This window comes from Magallana gigas, chromosome 6 (genome assembly GCF_963853765.1).
Source record: "Magallana gigas chromosome 6, xbMagGiga1.1, whole genome shotgun sequence".
Lineage (NCBI taxonomy): Eukaryota > Metazoa > Mollusca > Bivalvia > Ostreida > Ostreidae > Magallana > Magallana gigas.
Genome location: NC_088858.1, coordinates 32,779,165 through 32,802,439, shown reverse-complemented (window position 1 = coordinate 32,802,439; position 23,275 = coordinate 32,779,165). Strand labels below are relative to the sequence as shown.

The following is a 23,275-nucleotide window of genomic DNA, read 5'->3' as shown; positions in this document are numbered from 1 at the left end:
TACCCGGCGCAGGCACGAACTCGGAGTTAAAGAAACTTAAAAATCTTCTTTTTAAGTGTTGTTAGACCTACAATTCTTGATTAAAGAAATCAAATTATGTATGTTCATTTTGCTATTGATTGTGACTAACTTTTTTCTAAGTTTTGATATTGTTCGAGTTGAAATACGGAGAGAGTACTTAAATATTTACCAAGCAATTGAAATCTGATTGAGACATTTTATTGAAGTTTGACGTCAAGACGGCGCAGCGAATATACATAAAATTGGTGTGAACCTCGGAAGAATAGCATTTTTTGGCCAAGAAATTGCTTAAATAAAACCTATACGATGGAAAAGGGTCCAAAGCTTCAGTTAATCGATTTTTTACTGATTGTTTGACTAAAATTAAAACAAAAGGACGAAATATCGAGTACTTTTTTCACATAAACTGAATTTCACAGTTCTAATATATAATACAGGGCGAACGTAAGAGAAGTTTCACAGTAAGTTGACTTTTGGGAAGAAATAACTCATTTTTTTTTTTTACAAAAAGTTAAGAATGGAAAATATATGTAATTGTTGCCATGGTAAAATAATTTTAAAAAAGAAAAGATGAAAAATGAAGAATTTTCATAAATGTTTTCCGTTCGTTTTTAAGGTGTATATAGGACCAAGGAAAAACGTCGAAATGACGTTTCGATGAGTTTGTGGTTGCGCCGGGTGATTGGGTATATACAGGTTTGTTATTTTACTAGGAATGACAAAAATGATGTCATTAACTTCCAAACTTTTACGTTAATAAAAGACATCCTGGTTTAGTTTCTGGTGAAATTTCAATGATTTATCTTTTTTTCACAAGGGAGTAAGAGTAAATATTAATGACAAAATATCGACCACATAAAGATATCGACAGGTACCGTAGATGCACGAGACACAAAAATGATATTCCACCATGATTCTTTTTTAAAATATGAAATCAATGTCAGATTGTGGTTGAGAGAACAAGTTCGAAATCAAGTTTGCATTCAAAGGGGGATAAACTATACGTTTAAAATATTATTACTTTTAATAAAATGAGTTATCTTTCTTAATACGCATGTAGTTGCTCTTTTTCTTTCTTGGTTCAAAAACAGATACCAAATTTATTACCATTTTATTTATTTATTTTTAAGTTTTATAGGACTTAAGGAATATGGAATCATTCTTGAGGTGATCAAATAAGGAGTTATATATCAATTCAAGAAAGCCTGATAGGCTTTATCATAATAAATCTTATTACGCCCGACTGTATTTTATCGCCTCATAATATTGAAAGTTAAGGTATATACGCCGTTTTTAACGGCATTTTTGCGATGTTGAAAATTAGACCCAAAATTCTTTCAGCATGACTAGATATTTGAAAAAGAAGTTATATGAAAAATTCGCGATTTTTTAAAAAAAATAAGTATTACATTAACGATTTGTGTATGATTAATGGCGATTTACCTATGCATATTCATAAATGATTGACGTTTGAGGTTGTTTTGCTCATGTGTGCGCCTGTGCGGGAATAGTAATTCAGAAAAGCAACATACATGTAAAGAACAAGGTAACACGGCAGGTTTGTTTACTTTAACAATAAAATGCTTTCTTTGGTGATTTATGCGGGATATGAATATAAATATATGAATATTAATATAATATAGATATCTCACCTGACAGGTTAAATACATCAATAACAAAAGTTGTTATTTACTCTTTAAGCAGTGGTCTATCATATGCATATGACATACATGTACATGTATTTGGATTTTTCAAATCATGCAACTCGGACGACCAAAAATGCCAAGTTGACACTATTATCCGGCACAGTGTTCAAAATAATACGGTATATGAGCTAATTTTACTACTGTATCCGAAAAAGTCCGTTCGTTAAATGGATAGTGTACATTGTTAAGGCATTTAATGATCTTGTGTGTGTGTGTGGGGTTTTTTTTTGGGGGGGGGGGAGGTTGGTTTGTTTGTTTTTATTTTGCCGTTGTTGTTGCTTTTTTATTTATTTTTTTTTTAATATTTTTGAGTAGCTTATAATTAGTTGCCAAATATAGAAAAGATAAAATCACCGGGATACGCAGATTTTTGTGCGCAATAAATATACAATTTTTTCAATGGGTGGCACTATTTGAAATATTGATATTAATGCCTTAATTTACAAATTCAAATCTTTTAGAATCATAGGCATGATGGTATTTTTATTTTCATTAATATGCAAAAGTCGAATCATAAACTCGCGTGATGATTATTGAGACATTGTGCATAAAAATTGACCTATTGACCCATTAAAAAAACCCTCAGAAACTTTTTTTTTCTCTTTTAAAGTATGTTCATTAAAGGAAAGATATTTGCAAATATACAAAAAGTGAATGTTATACATCTTTTAAAGTATTGTCTTTTTATTATCGAAAAATACGATAAATATGTTGAAACAGCATTTAGAGTGTGTCCGAAACACGTGAGTTTAAATGTTAATTGATTTGTTTACCTACGTTTGCTTAACGTCTGCTTTTTCTGACACCAGCAATGTTTTATATCTAATATATATAAAACAATGCTGATGTCTGATGAAAATCTTGCTGCATTTTTAATATGCATATATAATGATTATATATGTATAAAAAATCAAGCATGATTGTTTACTTGGCGTAACTTTTTTTTTTTCAAAGTTGAGTGGAATTTTCTGTTTCTACAAAATTTAATATTAGTTGTAGTTTTAAAAAGTGGGCAAAATATTCTATACACGAAGCTAATTTTTATGATTAAAAATAGTGTAAACGCTGGATTTCAAAAAACCTGTGCGATGATAAGAGGGGTTCGGCAAGGGTGCCCACTCTCTGCTCTACTGTATCTTGTTCTCTTGGAGATTCTATCCATTAAGATGAAGTGTAATCAATATATAAAGGGAACACCAATTTACAACTGCAAGATAAAGAACACCCAACATGCATTTGAAGTTCAGCATTTTATATAAGACGGATCTTCAATGGAACAAGCTCTTGGCAATGCCATGTTGTAAATTTTGTATTTACACCCACCCAGAAAATTCAAAATTTACAACATGACAACATATTCTTAATGAATTCTGTGAACATGCAGGATCTATTATAAACATAATTAAACAAAATAAATTCCACGAGAAACTCTAAATAATTTATATAATGAACATTTTGCTGTTAAAACTACAAATAAAGCAGTCAAGTGTCTAGAAATATTTTTATTGGTCACGACAAGGAAGAAAGATTTACTAACAATATAATAACACGGTACGATTTTAATAGTTATAAAATAGAGATAATTAAACGTAATACTGTCATACGAGAGTGTGCCGGTGCCGTGACCTCATTTCTGTAGTTTTAAAGTTTAAATAATTCTTAGACATAAAGAAAACATTCAATTTTTTTTATTCAAATTGCTTGAAAATTATTGCTAAATCATTAGGTAATATGATGTAAAGTAAAAATGTTATGACAAAAGTCTCCGTATTTTTTGATTGGCCCTCGTTATAGCGTTCTTCATGGTTGGCTTTCAGTTGTTGTTGATGAATGTAAAATGAAAGCATGAAAAGTCTCTCGGGTTCCAAGATTGATAAAACATGGTATCTTGTTTAAGAGGCATGGTCACCATTTTGGTAAGTTTTTTTATGTAATAGGTAATAACACTAGAATTGTGCAATGCATCTCACTTATAACTCGACAATTTGATCGACTATTAGAAATATCACTGAAGTAGTGTAAACCAGGTGAGCTAAAACGGGAAAAAAATTAATAACTATAATAATTTCACTCCACTACCTTAATCAAATATTCGATTACTTATTCTGAATAAAAAAAAAAAACAAGTTTTTTTTTTATTGTTACATACATATTTAATAGCTGCTCTTTTATTCACGACAAAAAATAATGAAAACGAAAAAAGAACTACATTGTATTTTGATTTTATATATAACATCTTTTGTATAGAAAATTATATCAGATCAAACATAATGATAAGAATGAATAGATGATTATCTAATAATGATAAATAAAAAAAATGTTCGTCAAAATGTCTAACGAGAATTTCATTTCTCTTCATCGTCTGATTCATCTCCACTGTTTCCATCACAACACTGGTCCTGGTTTGCTAAGGGAGACAATATGGCGCTCACTGCCTCAAAGTCTGTAGGTTCTATTAAATCTATGGGCCGTTCCTTATCCTCTGTCAGAATATTTTTGTCTGCGCCATGCTGTAGAAGCAACCTGAAGATTAGAAACGGCAACTATTACCCTCTGGGTCAAGTGTAATAACAGTGTCGTCATGATATATATGTTGGGTTTCGTTCGAAAGCGTTGAAAAAAAGACTGGTCTTAATCAAATCCGTGATCCTTAAATAAAAATGTGTATCGGCATATAACTCAATATGATTTAAATCAAATAGATGCTTACAAATAAAAAAGACCTTCACTGTAGATTTTTATCACAAATAATTTACGTCAATGATTTAAAGCGCATCGTTAAAGAATGTTTAAAGCAATATGAGCTGCAATGTTGCTGAATTTTTTTTTTACGAAAATGTTATTTACTACTAAAATAACAAAATTTTTAAGGTTTTAAAGTTCTATTGCCCTTATTTCTGTTGGAAAAGCCATGAAGAAGCCTTTTAAAATTGAAGCACAATTGAATTATTGTGGTCCTGTACAAAAATTGATCTGCAATATATTCCTTTGAAGAGAAATCTTTCTTCCGACCAAAATTAATGATTTTTTTGAAATCTTATTTATCATAAAAGTTTAAGTTACATGCAGACTTATCATACTAGCAGGCTTTTTGCAGCAAACTAAACTTTTAAGAAATACAGCTAATATTGCTTTAAATACAAGTTGAAAAAGTTTTTATTCACGAGTGATTTTAAAAAATCTTCAGTTCTGAGAACACATTCTTTTCACCCAGTTATGCTTTTCTTTGTGGTTCATACGGGTATAGAATGGTAGCGAGAATAGCAGTACAGTTAAATATGAATACATAAAAAAATTCCCGCAATGATCACCACCACCTTTAAAGCCCGTATGAAACACTAAAGAATGCAATTCATAGGTGTCGTAACCCGGGGGGGGGGGGGGCTAGTGGGGTGCTTACCCCACCCCCACCAACAGACACACTTTTTTTTTTAATACAAAGTTAAACATAATCTTTTTTTTTTTTTTTTTTCTTTTTTTGCTTGTCAAAATTTCTAATAAGTCTATCCCCCCTTTTCATTTTTTTATTCTCCGAAGCCACTGCATTTTACTGTTTTTATTCATACCGTTTACCCTCATTGTATCACTGTTTATTAAATTATCCCTATGAGTGAGTAAAAAACGCAATAACCGTTATCGTTGGTAGTAAGAAATAACAGAGAAAGTTCTTACGTACCTATGGATCATAATTATACTACAACTTTTAATGAGTCTGACGTCAGACCGTGCTGACCTTTCAGTCTGTACAATTACTCAACATGTAGCATGTTTTCTGACTCATCTAGCGGAGGATGAAAATACATGGATCGAACCCTTGGCTAGCAACGATTGTTAACAAGATTACACACGCTTTGTGTTAATAATATAACACCAAAAGTTATATTAAATGTACAGTTGTGTATTTGAGAAAATTTTTTTTAGTAACTGGACGCTGTTAGATAAATGCATTAATATTTGTCGCCAGTTTAACAAAGTTCAAGGAATACTAATTCATGAACATATTCATACCCAAACAAATTACTTTAAACTAAGATCGGGATTCGGTTTTGTTAGAAACTGACAAAATAGCTGTAGTCGGGTTTCTTAATGAAAAAAAAATACTCAGTTGACGCAAGTTTAAAAATAAACTTATGTTTAAATCGAACACATTTATGAAACATTGTGCTTCTGTTTGCCATATTTTTCTTGCATGTACGTTTGTCTGTAGAACTTGAATGTCATTTTAAATCTTTCAAGCTGTCGTCTGCAGATTGGTTCTTTATCTTCACTGCCATTTTGTTTGCGGGGACAAATTCTAAACCGTTGATGACGATTCCATTCAAAATATTTTATTGCAACCAACTCATTTTGATTCCACTGATGTGGTATACATGTATTTACAATGCCAGGTATAGGAAGGTACCAAAATCAATTTGAAATAAAATAATTCGCGCTGGGCTGTAGACGTGTTAAGTGTTATTTGAAGACGCTCGTCCCCTTCACCCCCTAGTTAGCTGCTTCCATGAAGAAGGAAGGGGATTGTGGTGGTAAAATATTAACACTACCGTTCACTAACCAGTATCAAGTAAATCCAGTGAAAATATAATTAAAGGTGATATTTTCGTTTCCGGCTCAAGGACGAAACTACGATGAAAATATAGGGACATCTGTTGAAATTCACGTCTGAATCAGATTGTATGTACATGTATATCACACTTGTGGAATCAAACATAGTGGGTTGAAATAGAGTATTTTGAATGGACAATGTCAATGGACGACAGATCGCCTTCGCCCCCGTATTGGACATACATGTAGACCATCGCTCAACTAGAAATCGCCTACGCGAAAAATTTCGGTATGGTTTCTTATTTATTTATTTATTTTTTTTTTTTTTATTATGATATTAATTTCATTTGCACATACAATATATCATACAATATATATATATACATGTAAGTATACTTAGCACAATTGAAAAGTCTGTTGACAGGATCAATTTCAACAAATTTAAGGGAGAGAAAATGAGGGACAGTAGGAAATGGATAGTGGGGGGAGAGAGTGGGGGGATTATGAGGATGTATCTGGTCAGAAATATTTTATTAATAATAAGGCGTAATCAAAATATTTACTGCCGAGTTGTTGTATTCAGACAAGGTATAGATAAATCGTGCCTTATGTAATTATGTCAATGGTCAGGATCTACATGTACATGAGAAAAAGCCAGTCAGTCCATTGGTTTAAGAAATTATTATATTTGCCTTGTTTTGTTGCAGTGTATTTAAGTGTAGTTATATGGGTTTTGAGATCAATCAGAAGTTCATGGATTGATAAGTTTTCCTGTAGACATCTCTTCCTGTACATGTAAGATTTGATTATAAGAAAATTATACCCAAATAAATTGAATTAGGGGTTCCTAATATAAATGATTTTTCTTCTAATGTAATATGTAAACCTTTTCCGTCACATATTGATATAAAGTGGCTTAAAAGATTTTGGACATGTAAACAGTCTCAAAACAGATGCACGATAGTTTTTTCGTTACTTTGACATAAAGAACACAACTTTGTGTCAGTTTGGTTTCTCATTTCTTAACATTATCTATCTATGTATCAAGTTTGAACGAAGTCTTTCATTTAAAAGATTTCGAAATTACGGTCTGGACAAAATTTGTCTCTTTTTTTTTTTTTGTTCCTTTAACATCACACACACACCTTATGATACCGGCGTGACCCTCTGCGCATGCGGCGTGGAGGGGCGTCCATGAGTCTGCATCTTGTTTGTTGATGTCTGCGCCATGTTCTATCAGAAGCCGGACAGCCATCAAGTTCCCGTCTAACACTGCCTGGTGGAGCGGGGTCAAACCTTTAAAGAACGAATCCAGTAATTCAAGAGAAATTACGTTTTAGCGTGTTTTATATGTTACTATGATGGTAGTGTAATTTCTACTAGAATAAATTGCAAAAAAAATATCAATGATATATATTTTAACAAACTAGACAAAATTGAGATGGTGACCATCTCATAGGGTCCCACTTTAATAATGGACAATGGGAGGAAAGATATGCTCCGGACAAGGATTTTATATCTAATTCTGCTATATGACCTTAACCATAAACACAGAAACATGGTTCAAGGTCGCTGCACACCCTGTATCCAAAGGCAATACGTGGCTAAAGTATGAGCCAGATTGGGCCAAGGGAAGAGAAGATATGCGCCGCGGACAAGTGATATCGGACGGACAGACGGACGGACAGACTGATCACCATATAGGGTGCCCGCAGAGCGGGGCCCTAATAAATAAATGAAAAAAACCAAAACTGACACCTGTTCTAAAACAATAAAAAAAAAATCACAAACAATGAAAAAATAATAAAAAAAAACAACAAAAGACTGAAGAACGTTCGCTTTGAAGGAGCTGGATATAATGGGAGGGTGCTATAAAATCGTTGTCGCCATTGTTAGGCTAAATAAATAACATTTACTCTGTTACTTTCAATTTGTTTTCTAAATTAGACGTCTTATATGCATGTACATTTTATAAGATGTCTAGCGACCCATACTGACTATGGTATTAACAGCAAGACACTGTTTGACGCAATTTGTTTCTTTCAAAAATGTCTGAAACAGGTGGATTGAAATATATTTTCTCTTCCTGTCGAATGGTTTGCGTTCCAATACGAAATATAAAATACATTATAAATGCAACATCTAATACTTTCTTACTGTGGTTCATTTGATGGGTGTTGTAAATTATATACATAGTCGTGCGCGGATTCAGAAAATGTTCCCAGGGGTGGGGGGGGGGGGAAGTCCGAGGAATACTTTTGTGGGGTTTTTTTTTAGGCTGGACCTACCGGTATATCGGCACATGATACTAGTATTCACATCATTAATTTACTATAATACTACCAATTTGCGGTATAGATCAGCCAATGAGAAGTTTGTGTTGTTGATAATATTTCATTACAATTAAGTTTTGTTGAAAAACAACTTGCCCTTTCTACTCTGTGATGCTAGATATGGTGTTTTGTGAAAATTACCATTAAAATTCAATATAAATGTTATACACGTAACCAGATAATCAAAAATTATCAACAATATCATAACATCTATTATATATTGTCCACATTTTGAACCTTTCGTCTTATTTTTTATTCAACGCCCTTTTAAAATCTACATTTACTTTTATAAATGAATATCACACTACGTTGAATTTTGTTACATACAAGTAAGCATACTATATGCATATATATACATACACTTGTTACGTACAAGTAAGCATACTATATGCATATATATATACATACACTTGTACAGGTACGTATCTTGTAAAGTTTGCTCTGTCTCTCAAGATACGATGTCGGCTTCCTTCGTTAGAAATAAAGCAATATGTCTAGTTTTAACCGATAAACACATTTTTATTATTAAACAATAATTTCGAAATTATTATTATTATTTTTTTTTTTTTTTTTGTTCATTTTCACAATCATATATGATTTCATAAAGAAGGTAATATATATATAAGAATTTTTTGGCATTCTCACTTTCACAGTCTTTCTCTCCCTTACATACTACATGTACATTCTCTTTAGAACAAACATAAAGGATATATATATATATATATACACACATTTACACACACAAATTTAAATAGAACAGTTGTTTACCATGTTTAAAATTATATCTCAAATATGTTTTTCCAATTTACCCAGAGTTTATTAAATTTTGTAATCTCACATGATTTGATAGCTATATATTTTTCAACTTTATATTTGAATGACAGATGATGTAACATTCCAATAATGTCAGGTTTTTTGTCTTGTTTTGAACAATTAAAAATGTATTGCTTGGAGTACAGAATTATAAAATTAACTACTTTGTTGTAACCACTGAATGGTAGTTCACCAAATAGTACATTTTTAACATTAAAGCCAACTCTATTTGAAGTTTTTCTATAAATATACATACTAAGATTATTCCATATAGGAAGTATTTTTTAACATGTCATAAATACGTGCTGAATTGTTTCCACATTTTCCTTACAAAAAGCACATACATCATATGAAATAACACTAATCTTTTTCAAATAATAGTTTGTTGGAAGAATTCTGTGAAGAATTCTGTATTGTAACCATTGTATTGAAGTATCAGTAGTTGTCTTAAAACAAACTTTAAAAAAATCTTTCACAGAATCATTTATATCTAAGTGAAGTGATATTTCAGTGTTCCATTTTTGAATTCCCTTGGGAACAATATCTTTACTATTAATGAGTTGATACTATATAAATAGTGCCTGTTTGGGAGGGTAACAGTTGAAATTGACACCCCGAGAAAACCATTGTCAACCGACGTGAAGCGGAGGTTGACAATGGTATTCGAGGGGTGTCAATTTCAACTGTTATCCTCCCAAACAGGCACTATTTATTTTGTTATACTGAATGTCTTTTTAAAAATTTTTAAGAAAATTTTACTGCTTTTATATAGGAATAACGTGAATTATACAGCGAACCGTACGCGCATAATTTTCGCGCATGTAACATTTTTTAATGTTACCCGTTGCCAAGTGCGTTGCTAACGCTGAGGGTAATAGTAAATATTATTAACTGCGTCTTAACCAATCAGATTTCAGTATTTAACATGAAAGTATAACAAAAAACTTTGGAACATTTTGCATTCAACAGTATATATTCAAAGTAAAAAGGAATAAATGGTGAAAAATCTTTAATCACATCAGATCTATTAACTGACATGGTCTTGAAAAACTTAGATATTGCACTGATAACACTATTAAATTGCATGGTACAAATATTTGTCTAGCTAAATTGCTTTTCAAAATCATGTTGTGATAAAAAAAAGTTCCATCATTATTCAAAAAGTCACTAACCATTTTTACACCATGTGCATACCACAATTTGACATAAATTGTTTTATTACCAACACATATACATGTATTTGTATTGTACCAAACTGGCATAGAAAAGAATTTTTGCTTAAATATTATGTTATCGGAAGCTTGAAATATTGTTAAGTATGACTGAAATACATCTTTCCAGAAAACATTACTATGTTTCATAATATTATGCATATATTTGTCTCCAAAATCAAGCATATTTTTTGTAACCTCATTGCCATGGATTTAAAAAAAGATGTCCATCCATGGTTTCTTATCTTTAAAAAGTCTCCCAATCCAGGAGCATTTTTATGACTTTAAAAAATTGTTAATTTATAGCATTTTAAATCACCCTTTTAAATAATCTTGAGTGGTAATTTGTCTCTTCACTTTGTCAATCTTTGAATTCCATACAAATTCATAGAAAAGATAACTTAAAAAAGATAAAGTTTCTTTATCCGGGTTTGGGAGAGAAATAAAAAGATGGTTAATAAGCTTTGGATAAAGTAATGTTTTGGCTACAGTGACTCGACCAATGGGAGTAGGTATTCTCCTGTTCCACTGTTGTATCATAGCTTTAATTTTTGGTATTTGGATATCATAATTTAGGTTAACTATTTTTTTCCAAATCTACAAAAAATTTTATTCCCAATAAACTAAATGTCGTACATCCCCACACTAGTTTCCATCTAGTATGGTGATATACTTGCTTAGAAATTTTTTTAGCACCAATCCAAACAATTTTTGTTTTCGAGCTGTTGATCTTTAGTCCTGAGAAAGTAGAAAAAAAATCTACAGTTTCAAGTGCAGCAAAAAGTGATTTTGGTGAACCATCAAGTACTAAAGTTTTGTCATCTGCATATTGGGTTAATCTTTTGTTCCTTACCATTAACCACAATACCTTTGATACTTGTATTTTGTTTTATTAGAATTGCTAAAATTTCTGCACATAGAATGATTAAATATGGAGCAATAGGATCCCCCTGTCTACATCCTCTATATATATCAAATTGTTCTGAAAGGAAACCACACTGCAATTTCGAAATTATTAACACCCAGGTAAAATAGAAAAAAAGGAGACAGTGACTCACCCCCTGCAGAAATCCTCGATGACATCTAAAACCCCCCAGACTTTTAAGATTTTTATTTTTCACCCATGATGTTTTTATAAGCTTACATATGTGTAGCTTTAAAATGTACACGATTTAGGAATCGATGCCATGTTTGCCAATTTAAAGAACATATTCATGATATCTGAGCATTTCAATTAAATCTAAAGCATTTTAATACGTAACAGTACAATTTTTTCCCTTATAATATTGCCATACTTTGGCCGATCAACCAATGCAGAATAAATTTTTTATCTTATATGCTATATCCAGCTTTAAAACAAATTAAGCATAGATAGTTACATTCTACACGATATTTACACATCATTAGTCATTATAATCCCCATAAATCTCAGGCACGGTTCATCGGGAGGGGGACTGTGTCCCCACCCCCACCCCCCAACTTTTTTCTCGCAGCAAATACATACCTTGTATGTCTTTCAAATTTACATATAGAAAATTGAATTTTCATTAAGTTGGCCCCCCCCCCCCCACACACACGTTTTGGTAGCTTGTAAAATTTGAAGTGAAATTCAGGATATTACAGTCATGTACATGTAACAGTGAAATTGAAGTTTTACATGTAGGTAAACAACCCCTCATCACGGATAAGGATTTCCTATTTATTTTTCCCTTGGATTATTTTTTTGGATGAGTCTGCCCCCCCCCCCTCCCCCACACTCCCATCCTTTTAAAAAAAAGATAAAAGTTAACGATGATACATGGCTGAATCTGGTGTTATGATACTGTCTTGGGTATCATGGCGGAAGTATTAATAAGTTGCGAGGGGGAAAATGTATGTCAGTCACTAAGTCCTGTTTTTTTGTTTGTTTTTGTTTTTGGTAAGCGCAACCCCGTTGAACGGACTTTTGTATTTAGGACACAAATGTATATATAGTATATGTGTATACTACATGCACCTACAATTATAGGTCATGTGCATATTTGTAAGAAATTTTTTGATTTTATGATTTTTTGGGAGTTATGCTCGTTTTGAAATCTATGTATATCATCGCCGTGCAATATGGGAGCGTGGAGAATGTGAGCTCGCTCACTTTTTCTTTCATTGAGAAATCTGCTCAGTTTCTGGACCAGATCCCCTGTTTACAAACATGATAATCCTATCTATGTCCATAGTTTTAATTAGCTAAGTAAAAGTGTTTACTTTTTCAAATAGCTAGTGTGATCAGGGCCGGTTATGAAGTTAAACGGTAAAATACATTAAATTAAAAAATTTATTATAATAAAAGCCCAATTTTAAAAAAATCAAATAGAAACGCGTTTAATCCAGCCAACTCTCAGAAATCTCCCCCAATGCTTTGAAAATCTCACTCATAGCATGCATGGTCTAAATGTGCTATAAAATCATCAAAATTACTGACTATATAATCATACTTTTAAGAGTTAGCCGATATATTTTAACGAACTCGGTGATTAGCTAAAAAAATGTCAATGCTATTTACAGCTAGTTAAACAATGAATGCATGTGATTTTATAACATTCATACACGTGTATATTATAACACATGCAACGATAAGGACGATTTCTATAGGTGTTTAACGTAATACAAATAAATCTTATCAGCTTATTTAACTTGAACTGAAGGTTCCAGTGTCTGTCTGTCGTCTGTCTGTCCGTTGTCTGACTAAATTTATGCTGAGCTTAAGTGAACTCTTTCTTCATTAACAACGGTGACCTTTTTCTCTGGACCCACTAAGCCAATTTTAATCCATGCAACTCTGCACCAAGCATGCTTTGGCTATAGGCTATCTAGTTTTCATGAAGTACAACCAAATCGTAAAACAAAAAATAAAGCACGAATTTCGTTTCCATGAAAATTTATTGATTATGAAATATGTATTTCGTATATAACACTACTTTTGATATTCAAATCAAGAAGGCTCCAACAATTGTTGTCCGATAGATCATTGTCATAATGGAACATCGGTTTTGAACTCTGTATTGAATACCGATGCTGGTGTATCACATGACTCTAATTTTGGGCCACCATTATACGTATAAATGAGATCTCATTGTCGTGCTAGACAAGCTTCGCTTACTGTACCTCTGTCAACACCCGATGTACAAGATTCTTATACAAACTTAAACGATGGGCAAAATGTAATTTAAATCTATGTAATTATTCCTTTTGTCTATGAATATGATAATGAATAATTAAATTTAAATCTTTAACGCCGTTATTTATTTTTATTTCAACGTTACTTGGAGAACTATTTTGCGGAGGTAAACCTTAAAATATGATCACATGATCTATTTTGACAGATGTTTGAAAAATCAGTTTCTATACGCTACCGATTCATCAACCAATGTCATCCCCTGTGATGTTTTTAAGCGTGTCCTCAAAGTCATCGCCCGTCGATGACTTCCTTCAAGTTGATTGTACAGAAGAAGCCAATCAACAATGCCATGTGCTCGCCATGCGTGTTTTGATCATGTGGCAGACTATTTTTCCGGGGTTGACAGAGGTGAGAGCGAAGCTTCTGGTGAGAGAATGATGAAATGTAAGCTAATTAGTGAAATACTGATAGGGATCATAATACCATCTTTGTATTTGTATAAGCTACTTTTCTGACTACATAGATATGTACATGCATATTGTCAATACGTTATGACATCCTGATGTGCATTTGCACGGCTGCTACATGGACTATTTTGTATGTAGAGTCTCTCTTTCAGAAATTTCTTTCTAACAATGTAATTTTGTTTGCCCTATGGGACCAAAATTGGAAAAAGTATTATTATATTATACTATGATATTAGATATGATATATCTAATATATGAATATTTCGTCATGAAGTATCTGTTTGTGCTGCTATCAATAATGATACAGTGAAGTAAAAACAAAATTATGATTTCAATCTAAACTGTACACGAAAGGTTTGTTTGCTAACCAATGCCCCAGTTCTACAATCACTATAGATATGCACCACACAGAAATAGATAGACCTTCATACTCGCTCTGGTATTTCAGGCCGTTGGAAATGACAAAATGATAAACGTGGTGTTCTCACATTCAGAGTTTTCATGTGAGGGCATCCCAAACTGTTTAGCCGGTATCCTCTTCGGATCATATCAAATGATGTATCACAAGCTACTTAGATTAACAAGAGCTTGGACTTTGGGTAGTTGGTGTCAAACAGCAATGTGACTTAGGACTGTCTATTTCATTTTAGGCCATCAAGCCATTGCTCTTTGAAATCAACAAGATTTGTCTGGCTTTTGAGCTATGACTACGCAATCGGTGTATAATTCACTTGAAACCAGCGTCATTTTAATTTGTTTTGACACAAGAAATAGATAGATAAGTCCTGCTGAAAGTCCAAGGCCTTGTTAAAATGGTTCTATAAACCCTTATTACTGACATTAGGTAAGGTGCAGGTAGCCAAATTTAAGGCAACAAAGAACTTTTTGCTAAGCCTAGAGCAAACATAATGCAGAGTGTTGGAAATATATTCTTCATTAATTAGTGAACTAGTGAATCCCGCGGCAATCAAGCTAGGTTTGAGAGTATTTCTCGAAACTGTGCTCTTTCTTCTTATGATAATGGGCGTGAAGGTATCCATAGTTTATCTTATGCGCGTATTCAAGTTTTTATAAATTGGTTTATTTTATTCATCGTGATTTGCCAGTTTCTTGTGAAAGAAATAAAACAGATGCTAACTATCTAGAGAATTGCCAAAGAACTTCATTCCCTGTTCAGAACCTTAAAAAACCCTTCATCTTTCTTGACTGTATGGATATTGAGATGGTAGTTTGTAAACAAGTAATGATCCGTTTCCAATAGCAATATGCTCCCCGTGAAGTTTGGTTTGAACTGTGAACATATTTTTGTTAGTAGATTATTACATAAAATTAAATACCAGACGATTACAAAACAAAGAGACAAACAAGTGATTATCTCAAATAAAATATCAAAAAAATAATAAAAGATGTAGTGATTTGTTTGTCTCACTTCATCGTAAACAAGTTACCGATATGCTATTCCGTCGAAAAAAAAACGTACAGTCAAACTTCGTTATCTCAAACTAGATTCACAGGGCGAAAAACCATCTTTAAGCAAGTCCTTAAAGGTGGCTTAAAGGTGACTTAAAGGAGCTTAAAGGCTATACAACCTTTAAGCCGCCTTTAAGTCACCTTTAAGCAAGTGCTTATAGGTCCTTAATGTCCAAACTTCTTTAAGCTACCTTTAAGCCACCTTTAAGCCACCTTTAAGCATCTTTAAGTGGCATTTACGCTCTCTTTACACTGCCTTTACACTGTCTTTAAGTGGCCTTTAAGTCAATATTGATCAAGCTGCACAATAAAAACATATATTAAATGCAAAAGCTCTTTTATAGAGATGGAAGGGGGTCATCCGAGTGATAATATAATTTCCAAGGAAGGGGGGGGGGGGGTGTTCCAGGCGGTTTTAATTGTCGCTCCATTAAACACAGATCGCTATCATCAGCACCGCTCTGATGGACACAGATTGCCGATATAAAATTCTTTATAATTTTTGGGGGTTTCAAAATTATTGTAGGTATGAGCGCAGTCTCTGTATCTTAATATGTGCATAAAACTAATTAAAGTATGTTTGTTTCCTATTATAAATTAATCGGTGAAAAAAATCTCTCTCTCTCTCTCTCTCTCTCTCTCTCTCTCTCTCTCTCTCTCTCTCTCTCTCTCTCAGTTCATCCGGTTATTAAACAAAATAAAGATAATGAACCAAAAATGCATGATTTAATTTGTTAATCGGTTTAAGGTTTGTATTTTTTTTTCAATTTTCATTATTTCTAACTCTAGATCTGCTAGATACATGTTAAAGATGAAAAGACTCTCAACTGCCTTTGTTATATCGGGCAGGATATTACTGCTTTGTTTGTCTAGACAAAGTTTTGTTCGTTTGTGTATATCTAATTAGAGTCTATTGTTTGTCCAACTTAAGAAAACCCCTGGAACTAACACAGAATATACAAGATATACACAGCAGTTGTGTCGTGTGCCCAGGTGCATGTTTGTGTATATCTAATTAAAGTCTATTGTTTTTCCAACTTAAGAAAACCCCTGGAACTAACACAGAATATACAAGATATACACAACAGGTGTGTCGTGTGCCCAGGTGCACGTCAGGGTTTCTAAAGGCGTTGAATCTTAGTATGTACGAGTATACGATAAGTCTAGTGAATAAAAGTTAATTTACATTTGTAATTCATTTTCAAAGTATTATTTCCTAGCTCTGGGTTTCAAAGATGTTACGTCTACAAATTAACGATACATGTATGTAAGAGTAAAATCTTGAGGCTAATTAATTAATGTACCGGTGATCATAAATAGGGGTTGATTATTTAAATATATGTATAAGGGTAAATATATGTCAAATATACCCGGCCTAGCACATCATTCAATTGTATGTACAAGTCATTTGCAATTGTCACATGCAGTAAATACGTCACCGGTAATTGGTAATTTTGTTTGTTATAGAATTGATAGTTTAAAAATCATGTACATGTACATACAATTACATGTAAATATTTAAACATATTGGAACGGCGCCGCGATCATGAAAACCGGGAAATTGCGGGAAATTGAACAAATACCCTTATAGTATCAATGCATTTAATAAAAGAAATGATTTCATTTTCTTTCTTACATTTTTATAGTTATAAATTAGATGAACGTATATCTACTCGGTTTAAATTTATTAACTAAGAAAGCCTACTATAGTGAACCTAACGGTTTCCATTTAGGTATAATATATTTTTGTTCACTGAAGACCAAGTTCCGTATTTCATTCTAAATACATGCATGCATGTAATTTATAAATTAGATATAATTGATTGTTACAAACTGAATGGTTTGTCAAAATCTTTTTAAAGTAAACACATTCAATACAGTGATTCAATATCCACTGATATATAGGATATAAAAACGCTCATTTATATGTAAGTTGCCGTGGCGCAGAGGATGTGTGGAGATGCTAGTAAACTAAGGGTCCCGGGTTCAATTCTCGCCGTGGCCGGTTTTTTTTGTGGTTTTTTTTTTCATTTTTCTTTCTAGAACAAAAACCGCTTTAATACCTTTTCTTTCATAAAGTTAATACATTTTGTTGGAAATTAAGCACAATATTGAATTAAATTTTTTTTAATGGCTTAAAGGTGGCTTAAAGGTGGCTTAAAGGTAGCTTAAAGGTGGCTTAAAGAAGTTTGGACATTAAGGACCTATAAGTTGTCCTTAAAGGTGGCTTAAAGGTGGCTTAAAGATAGTCTTTAAGCTGCCTTTAAGCCATCTTTACGCTTTCTTTAAGCCACCTTTAAGCAATACTTATAGCTTAAAGGTAGCTTAAAGGTGGCTTAAAGATCGTCTTTAAGCTACCTTTAAACACCTTTAAGCTATCTTTAAGGAGGACTTAAAGATGGTCATTCATCCTGTGATTGGACTGTCTAAAAACTTCGACATATCCATTATATTCGAGATATCTGTGCTTGAGATGACACAGTTATCCGTACTTGTCACTTTGAGACCATTGTACACGCGATTCTAAAAGTTGGGAGGAGGGATAGACCAATAAAAAATTGGGGTAACCGTCTTCACCTAGCCCAGTGGCTGAATGCGGTACCCCAGTAGCTAAAGACGGTTACCCCATTTTTTATTGGACTATCCCCCTCCCAACTTTTAGAATTGCATTTACAACGGTCTCAAAGTGACAAGAGAAACTGGAGAGATTATTTACCCCCGTTCACATTTTGAGGGTATAAGGCAGGCAAGCATTCTGCTCAGTTCCTGTAATCAGCTTCTTCAACAGAGATCCCGGAGTTTATCAAGAAATCTAAAATAAAGGGGTAGATTACCTGCATCGTTGATTCCACTAATATCCACCTGAAGACTTGCTCTTCTGAGCATACCACTCAAGGCCGGGATGTCATTTTCCTTAATATTGTCCAGAAACACCAGTTCATCGGGGAATCGTACTTTTGGTCCAGCCTTTTCAGGATTTTGCTTGGCGAACAAACTCGCTCGACGACTCATTTTTATCTGTATGTCTGAGCTTTGTTTACATTCCCTCCAAACAACATATGTATATAACTCACAGATCCTGCTTCTTCTAGTAAAGAACGGAGTCTTGCATTGATTAAGATGAAATCAGTGAGATACGGTAAATTGAGGTTACAAAAGTTGTGCACACAATCAGAAGGAAATCTTGGGAAGCAGACGCACTCGCCGGGGAAGCGTTTCTAGGACAACCTCATGCTCATAAATTCGGCAGGTGATTAGAAGCAGACGTACACTTATCTGAAAGGAAAACGTATAGTTTTTTTTATAGATCTTTAACTAGCGATTAGAAACTTTTGTAAACACTATACACTGTAAAACTGGCGCATTTTGGAATATTTCAGAGTCTTCTTGCATGGAGTAACCAAGGCCTGTTTTCATTTTTATTTTTACTTGCTCTTGTTTCTATTAATAATTTTTTCTCCTTTGCTTTATTTCCCTGTGGTACATCATATCTCTTGTATCTGACACAAAAAATCGAACTGATAATTCAATGGAGAGAAATAGTGCACCATTTTGTAGATTAAATATCAGTTAAATAGGTTTACATATCGCCAATCTTAGACAAGGCCAGCTTATTTTGTAAACCACAGTCTGTCCTGTAAAATTTGTGGCTTCTGTCATGCATCAAACTTCGAGATATAAGTCAACTGTCCTAATTTCCAGGTCTTTGAAAATCGAAGTTGTTATTAAACAAATAAAATGATAAATAGGGGACAGCTGTTTATTGACCTTATGTCTGTGTCAGCTATGAATGTTATTCTAATTGACATTAAACAGGATGCGTACAGATCTAGATCTATTAACAATGCTCATTATCCTACATATGATAGGCCAAGAGAATGGTTGTTCCAAGATTAGGTCTAAATATGTATATGTACAAGTGTCAGTCTTATACAATTTAAGTAGAACTGTTACACACACTTGATTGCATGAGATATAATTTTATTTTATGAAACGAATTTTACTGACCTGAATACAAGGAATTTGGGGCGTCATGGTAATTGCTCTGTACTTTTAGAAACCTCGCTTATTAAATACATTCTAAATATATTTTTAATAAAAACATCAATCTAGACGACTTATTCTAATTTTGACTTTACTGTACAGTATATGATAAAGAGAGAAACTGCAGTTACATGTCACCATTTTCTGAAACTTACCTGTAAGCGGGTCAGTTGTTAGTGGCAGGGGGCACCTGTAAAATATTAATTGTAACAAGCCTTACAAGGTCAATCCTGTCCAAACGAATGTTCCCCCAATTCATCAAATTCTGTCCCCGAGTCACAATAGCTACACACAAGTAATGTCCATTCCCAAGTCGTAATTTCTCTAACTCCTAACTCTTTAACTCCTAACATGAGGGCCCCGATTTAATTGACTCATAAAATTTTTTGGTTCGACAGTGCATTGAAATTAAGCAAACCACAAATTAGTTTTTGCAACGTTCGAATGAGCGCAATCTTAATATATGTTTTTTCCCAGACCCAAATTTCATTATCATTTTTTTTTTGGTATTGGCCTTACCTGAGCAATATTTAGAGCGAAGATCAACAGGGATACTTATTAAACGATTACATAAGTTGTTTGAATTGGCACATGATTTTAATGTTTATTCGTTTAAATAGAAACAAATTACGGAGTTTTAAGTATCATGTTCCATTTCACATTGAATTTTACAAAGAACTACATAATAATGTATATGTAGATCATGAAATATAATTGTCTGGTATTAATTGTAATTGAAAAGAAAGATTCCTCAAGAAGTTTTACTATTCTAAACCCTCTGTCTTTAAATTGATTCAACTACTGTCAACACGAAATGTAAAAGATCTTTGCAATTTAGGTAAATGTATAAGAATGCTTTTGTTATCAGAAAACTCCATGTATAAACTTGCCTTTTTCAACTGACCCGTTTATATGTATATGAACATGTGTATATTAATTGTCTAATATATGTCTGTGAATCTTGCAGCTGTTGAGCAATTAATAATACAATGCAATATTACAAATATCGAATGTGACCTGATATATATGTCTGTGGGTGATGTAATTTGTATATGTGTTAATATGTGTAAATATGATTGACCATTCAATTCAGGTCATTTGTTCTTTCACCCCATTTCAACATATGTTGCAAGGGAACAATTGCAAATCATTACATTGGTCATATAAATTGGGTCAGTGGTAGTTATGATAGAAAGAACTTTATATTGGATGAAAACTCATAAATACCCCTGTTACAATTCACTTGGAAAAATGACGCACTTTGAAAATATATTTTTTTCAAAGTGCGTATTTTTTTTAAAGTGCGTTGCCGCATACCAGTACCTCATATATATCTTTGTAATTCACATGCACATAAAGTATATCCAACACCTGTGATCTTTAGTCATAAGAGAATTTCGGATAAACTGCATGCTAATTACGCTGATTATATATCGACTTTACATAAGTTAACCAATCTACAGCATGTACAGGAATATTTAGAAATAGTAACATTTAGTATTGGGATGATTATATAACATTGTAAATATTTACGGTTTTGTAATAAACCCCCACCTGGATTATACAGACAAAATAATACAAAAGTTAAATTCTCTTCACGAACAGAGAGAAAAAAAAGATTCTTAGAAAGAGTTTTAAACATTGAGAATTCTGTTGTTTAGAGATTTTTTTTTAAAGTTCTCTTTAAAATCAGGATCGAATAAAATGGTAAACACTCTAAGTAACAGATAAATGGCTTAGATTTGAACTCCTCTTTGACCAGTGTTTTGGATAATGGTTTAAAAATAGTCATCGGGTAAAACGTATGAATTTGTTTGACATTTTACATAATTCGTGAACATTTTTGTCCAAGATGGAATGCATCCGTGTGTCACAACAACAAATTTTATTGTGAGAAACAGATAGACTCCATGACACCCCCCCCCCCCCACAACCACTCCAACTTAATGATGTACATCAACACGTATATTTTTTTTTTAATATATAAGTTTTTTAGATTCATGTAATCTCCATACACTTACCGGATAAACAGACAGACATTATTCCGTGAACGTGACAATCAATGACTGACAAGGGAGATGGCCAGTACCACACTACATTGAATACAACTTGTATACAACTAGACACCTATCACCCTTTATTTACTGTCTGAATCACTTTACACACATCTTTATCGCCATTAAGAGGCACTCACCTAGCTTGTATCGTCTGGTCCAAACAGTCAAAAACAGTGCAAACGGAGTGGTCATGATTCCGAGAAAGGAAAAAAAAAGCGAGGTCCTGGCACGTCCACTTTACAAGTTTATAACGTTATCTATCGCTATCTTATAAACACTTTCTCCGCGAAAAATCCCACGGAATTTAACACCTAAGAAACACTATCTCGGAGCGATATTGCACCTATGGCCCCGCGTTGCGTTTTCTTGTAGGATATTTGTACCAACAATATTTATCTGATTTATTGCCTCGTCAACAATGGGGTTATTTCTTTGTACGATCCAGTTAATCTAACCGTCGTTATCCCTGCATCTTTGATCTCATTAACATGTGTAAATATTGAATATTTGAGAATCGATCTTTAAGGGTTTCGTACAATGGAAGGCATGCAACTTGTTGTCCCGATAAGGCCTCACTTTGTAATTCATTAATGCGCGCTAGCATTTAATTATCGTGGGGAGTCCAAAAGGCATTATTAATAGCTTAATGGTAACCAGGACGCTGAAATGCAGTGCAAAAATCATCAGTGGGTTTGGTTTTTTTTGTGTTTTGTTTTAGTTTTTTGTTTTGGTTTTCCAGCGTTTAAATGTCGTCTTTGGCATGTAGCATTCGGGGGGGGGGGGCACTTTTTTCGCAGCAGTCATCAAGGTATGTGTTATTTAATGTTATTTTGAAGTTTTTGGTATAAAAAAATGGTAAGGGGCAACTAAAAAAATTATGAATCATGCATAAGTATACAATGATAGACCACATCCGTATAATGAGATATTTTATTGTTTCACCAGTGTTTGATCATTGCTTGTCAATGGTCATAGCTTACCTAAAGAGGAAACTGACTGAATTTTCGCATAAAAATTTACCCACTATTTTGATTTGATATATAACTTAATTTCATTGTTAAATATTAATTAGTCTACCTAATTGTTGTAAGAAATATGGACTAATTTAGGTGATCGAACTTCCTACCCTCCCTTCGGGAACATTATTATATACATATTTTTTTTTGGTCATGTTGGTAAACTGAGCTTCCATCCAAGTCATTCTATATTAATTAATACACTTCTGATGCATAACAGCGTACATTGCAATTATTCCTAATATGATTTTGTTCTAAGAGAAAACTGTAAATATTTTTTTTCATTCATTGGAGGTAGTGTTAAAATTTCTGCTCTTAAGATGGTATGGGGACACCTGTCGATATTAATGTGGATAAAAGTACATTGTAATCAAAATACTTTAACCGGTTTAGAATTTATAAATTGTACATGCAATATTTGACCAAAAATGTGTTTTA

The 23,275-nt window shown here is 33.0% G+C and overlaps 1 protein-coding gene across 2 annotated transcripts; it reads right to left on the bottom strand.

Annotated features, from left to right (window-relative positions):
- Window positions 1–3,854: 3,854 nt before the first annotated feature.
- On the bottom strand, window positions 3,855–22,158 carry LOC105317557 (protein phosphatase 1 regulatory subunit 27). Of its 2 annotated transcripts, none has more exons than XM_020062914.3 (5): window positions 21,959–22,158; window positions 19,920–19,954; window positions 18,555–18,996; window positions 7,418–7,568; window positions 3,855–4,250 (listed from the first exon to the last, which is right to left on the bottom strand). In XM_020062914.3, exons 3-5 carry the CDS (start codon window positions 18,730–18,732, stop codon window positions 4,073–4,075), a joined length of 507 nt encoding a protein of 168 aa, XP_019918473.1. In that variant the 5' UTR covers window positions 18,733–18,996; window positions 19,920–19,954; window positions 21,959–22,158; the 3' UTR covers window positions 3,855–4,072. The 2 variants fall into 2 exon arrangements, with proteins under 2 accessions (XP_019918473.1, XP_011412530.1); XM_011414228.4 differs by lacking the exon at window positions 21,959–22,158 and adding an exon at window positions 21,786–21,892.
- Window positions 22,159–23,275: the final 1,117 nt, after the last annotated feature.

Coding starts and splice junctions, on each gene's coding strand:
- LOC105317557 (XM_020062914.3), bottom strand. CDS start 18,732: ATGAGTCGTCGAGCGAGTTTGTTCGCCAAGCAAAATCCTGAAAAGGCT. Junction 7,569..18,554: donor TAGTGGAATCAACGATGCAG/GTAATCTACCCC, acceptor CGTTCTTTAAAG/GTTTGACCCCGCTCCACCAG. Junction 4,251..7,417: donor GGTCACGCCGGTATCATAAG/GTGTGTGTGTGA, acceptor TCTAATCTTCAG/GTTGCTTCTACAGCATGGCG.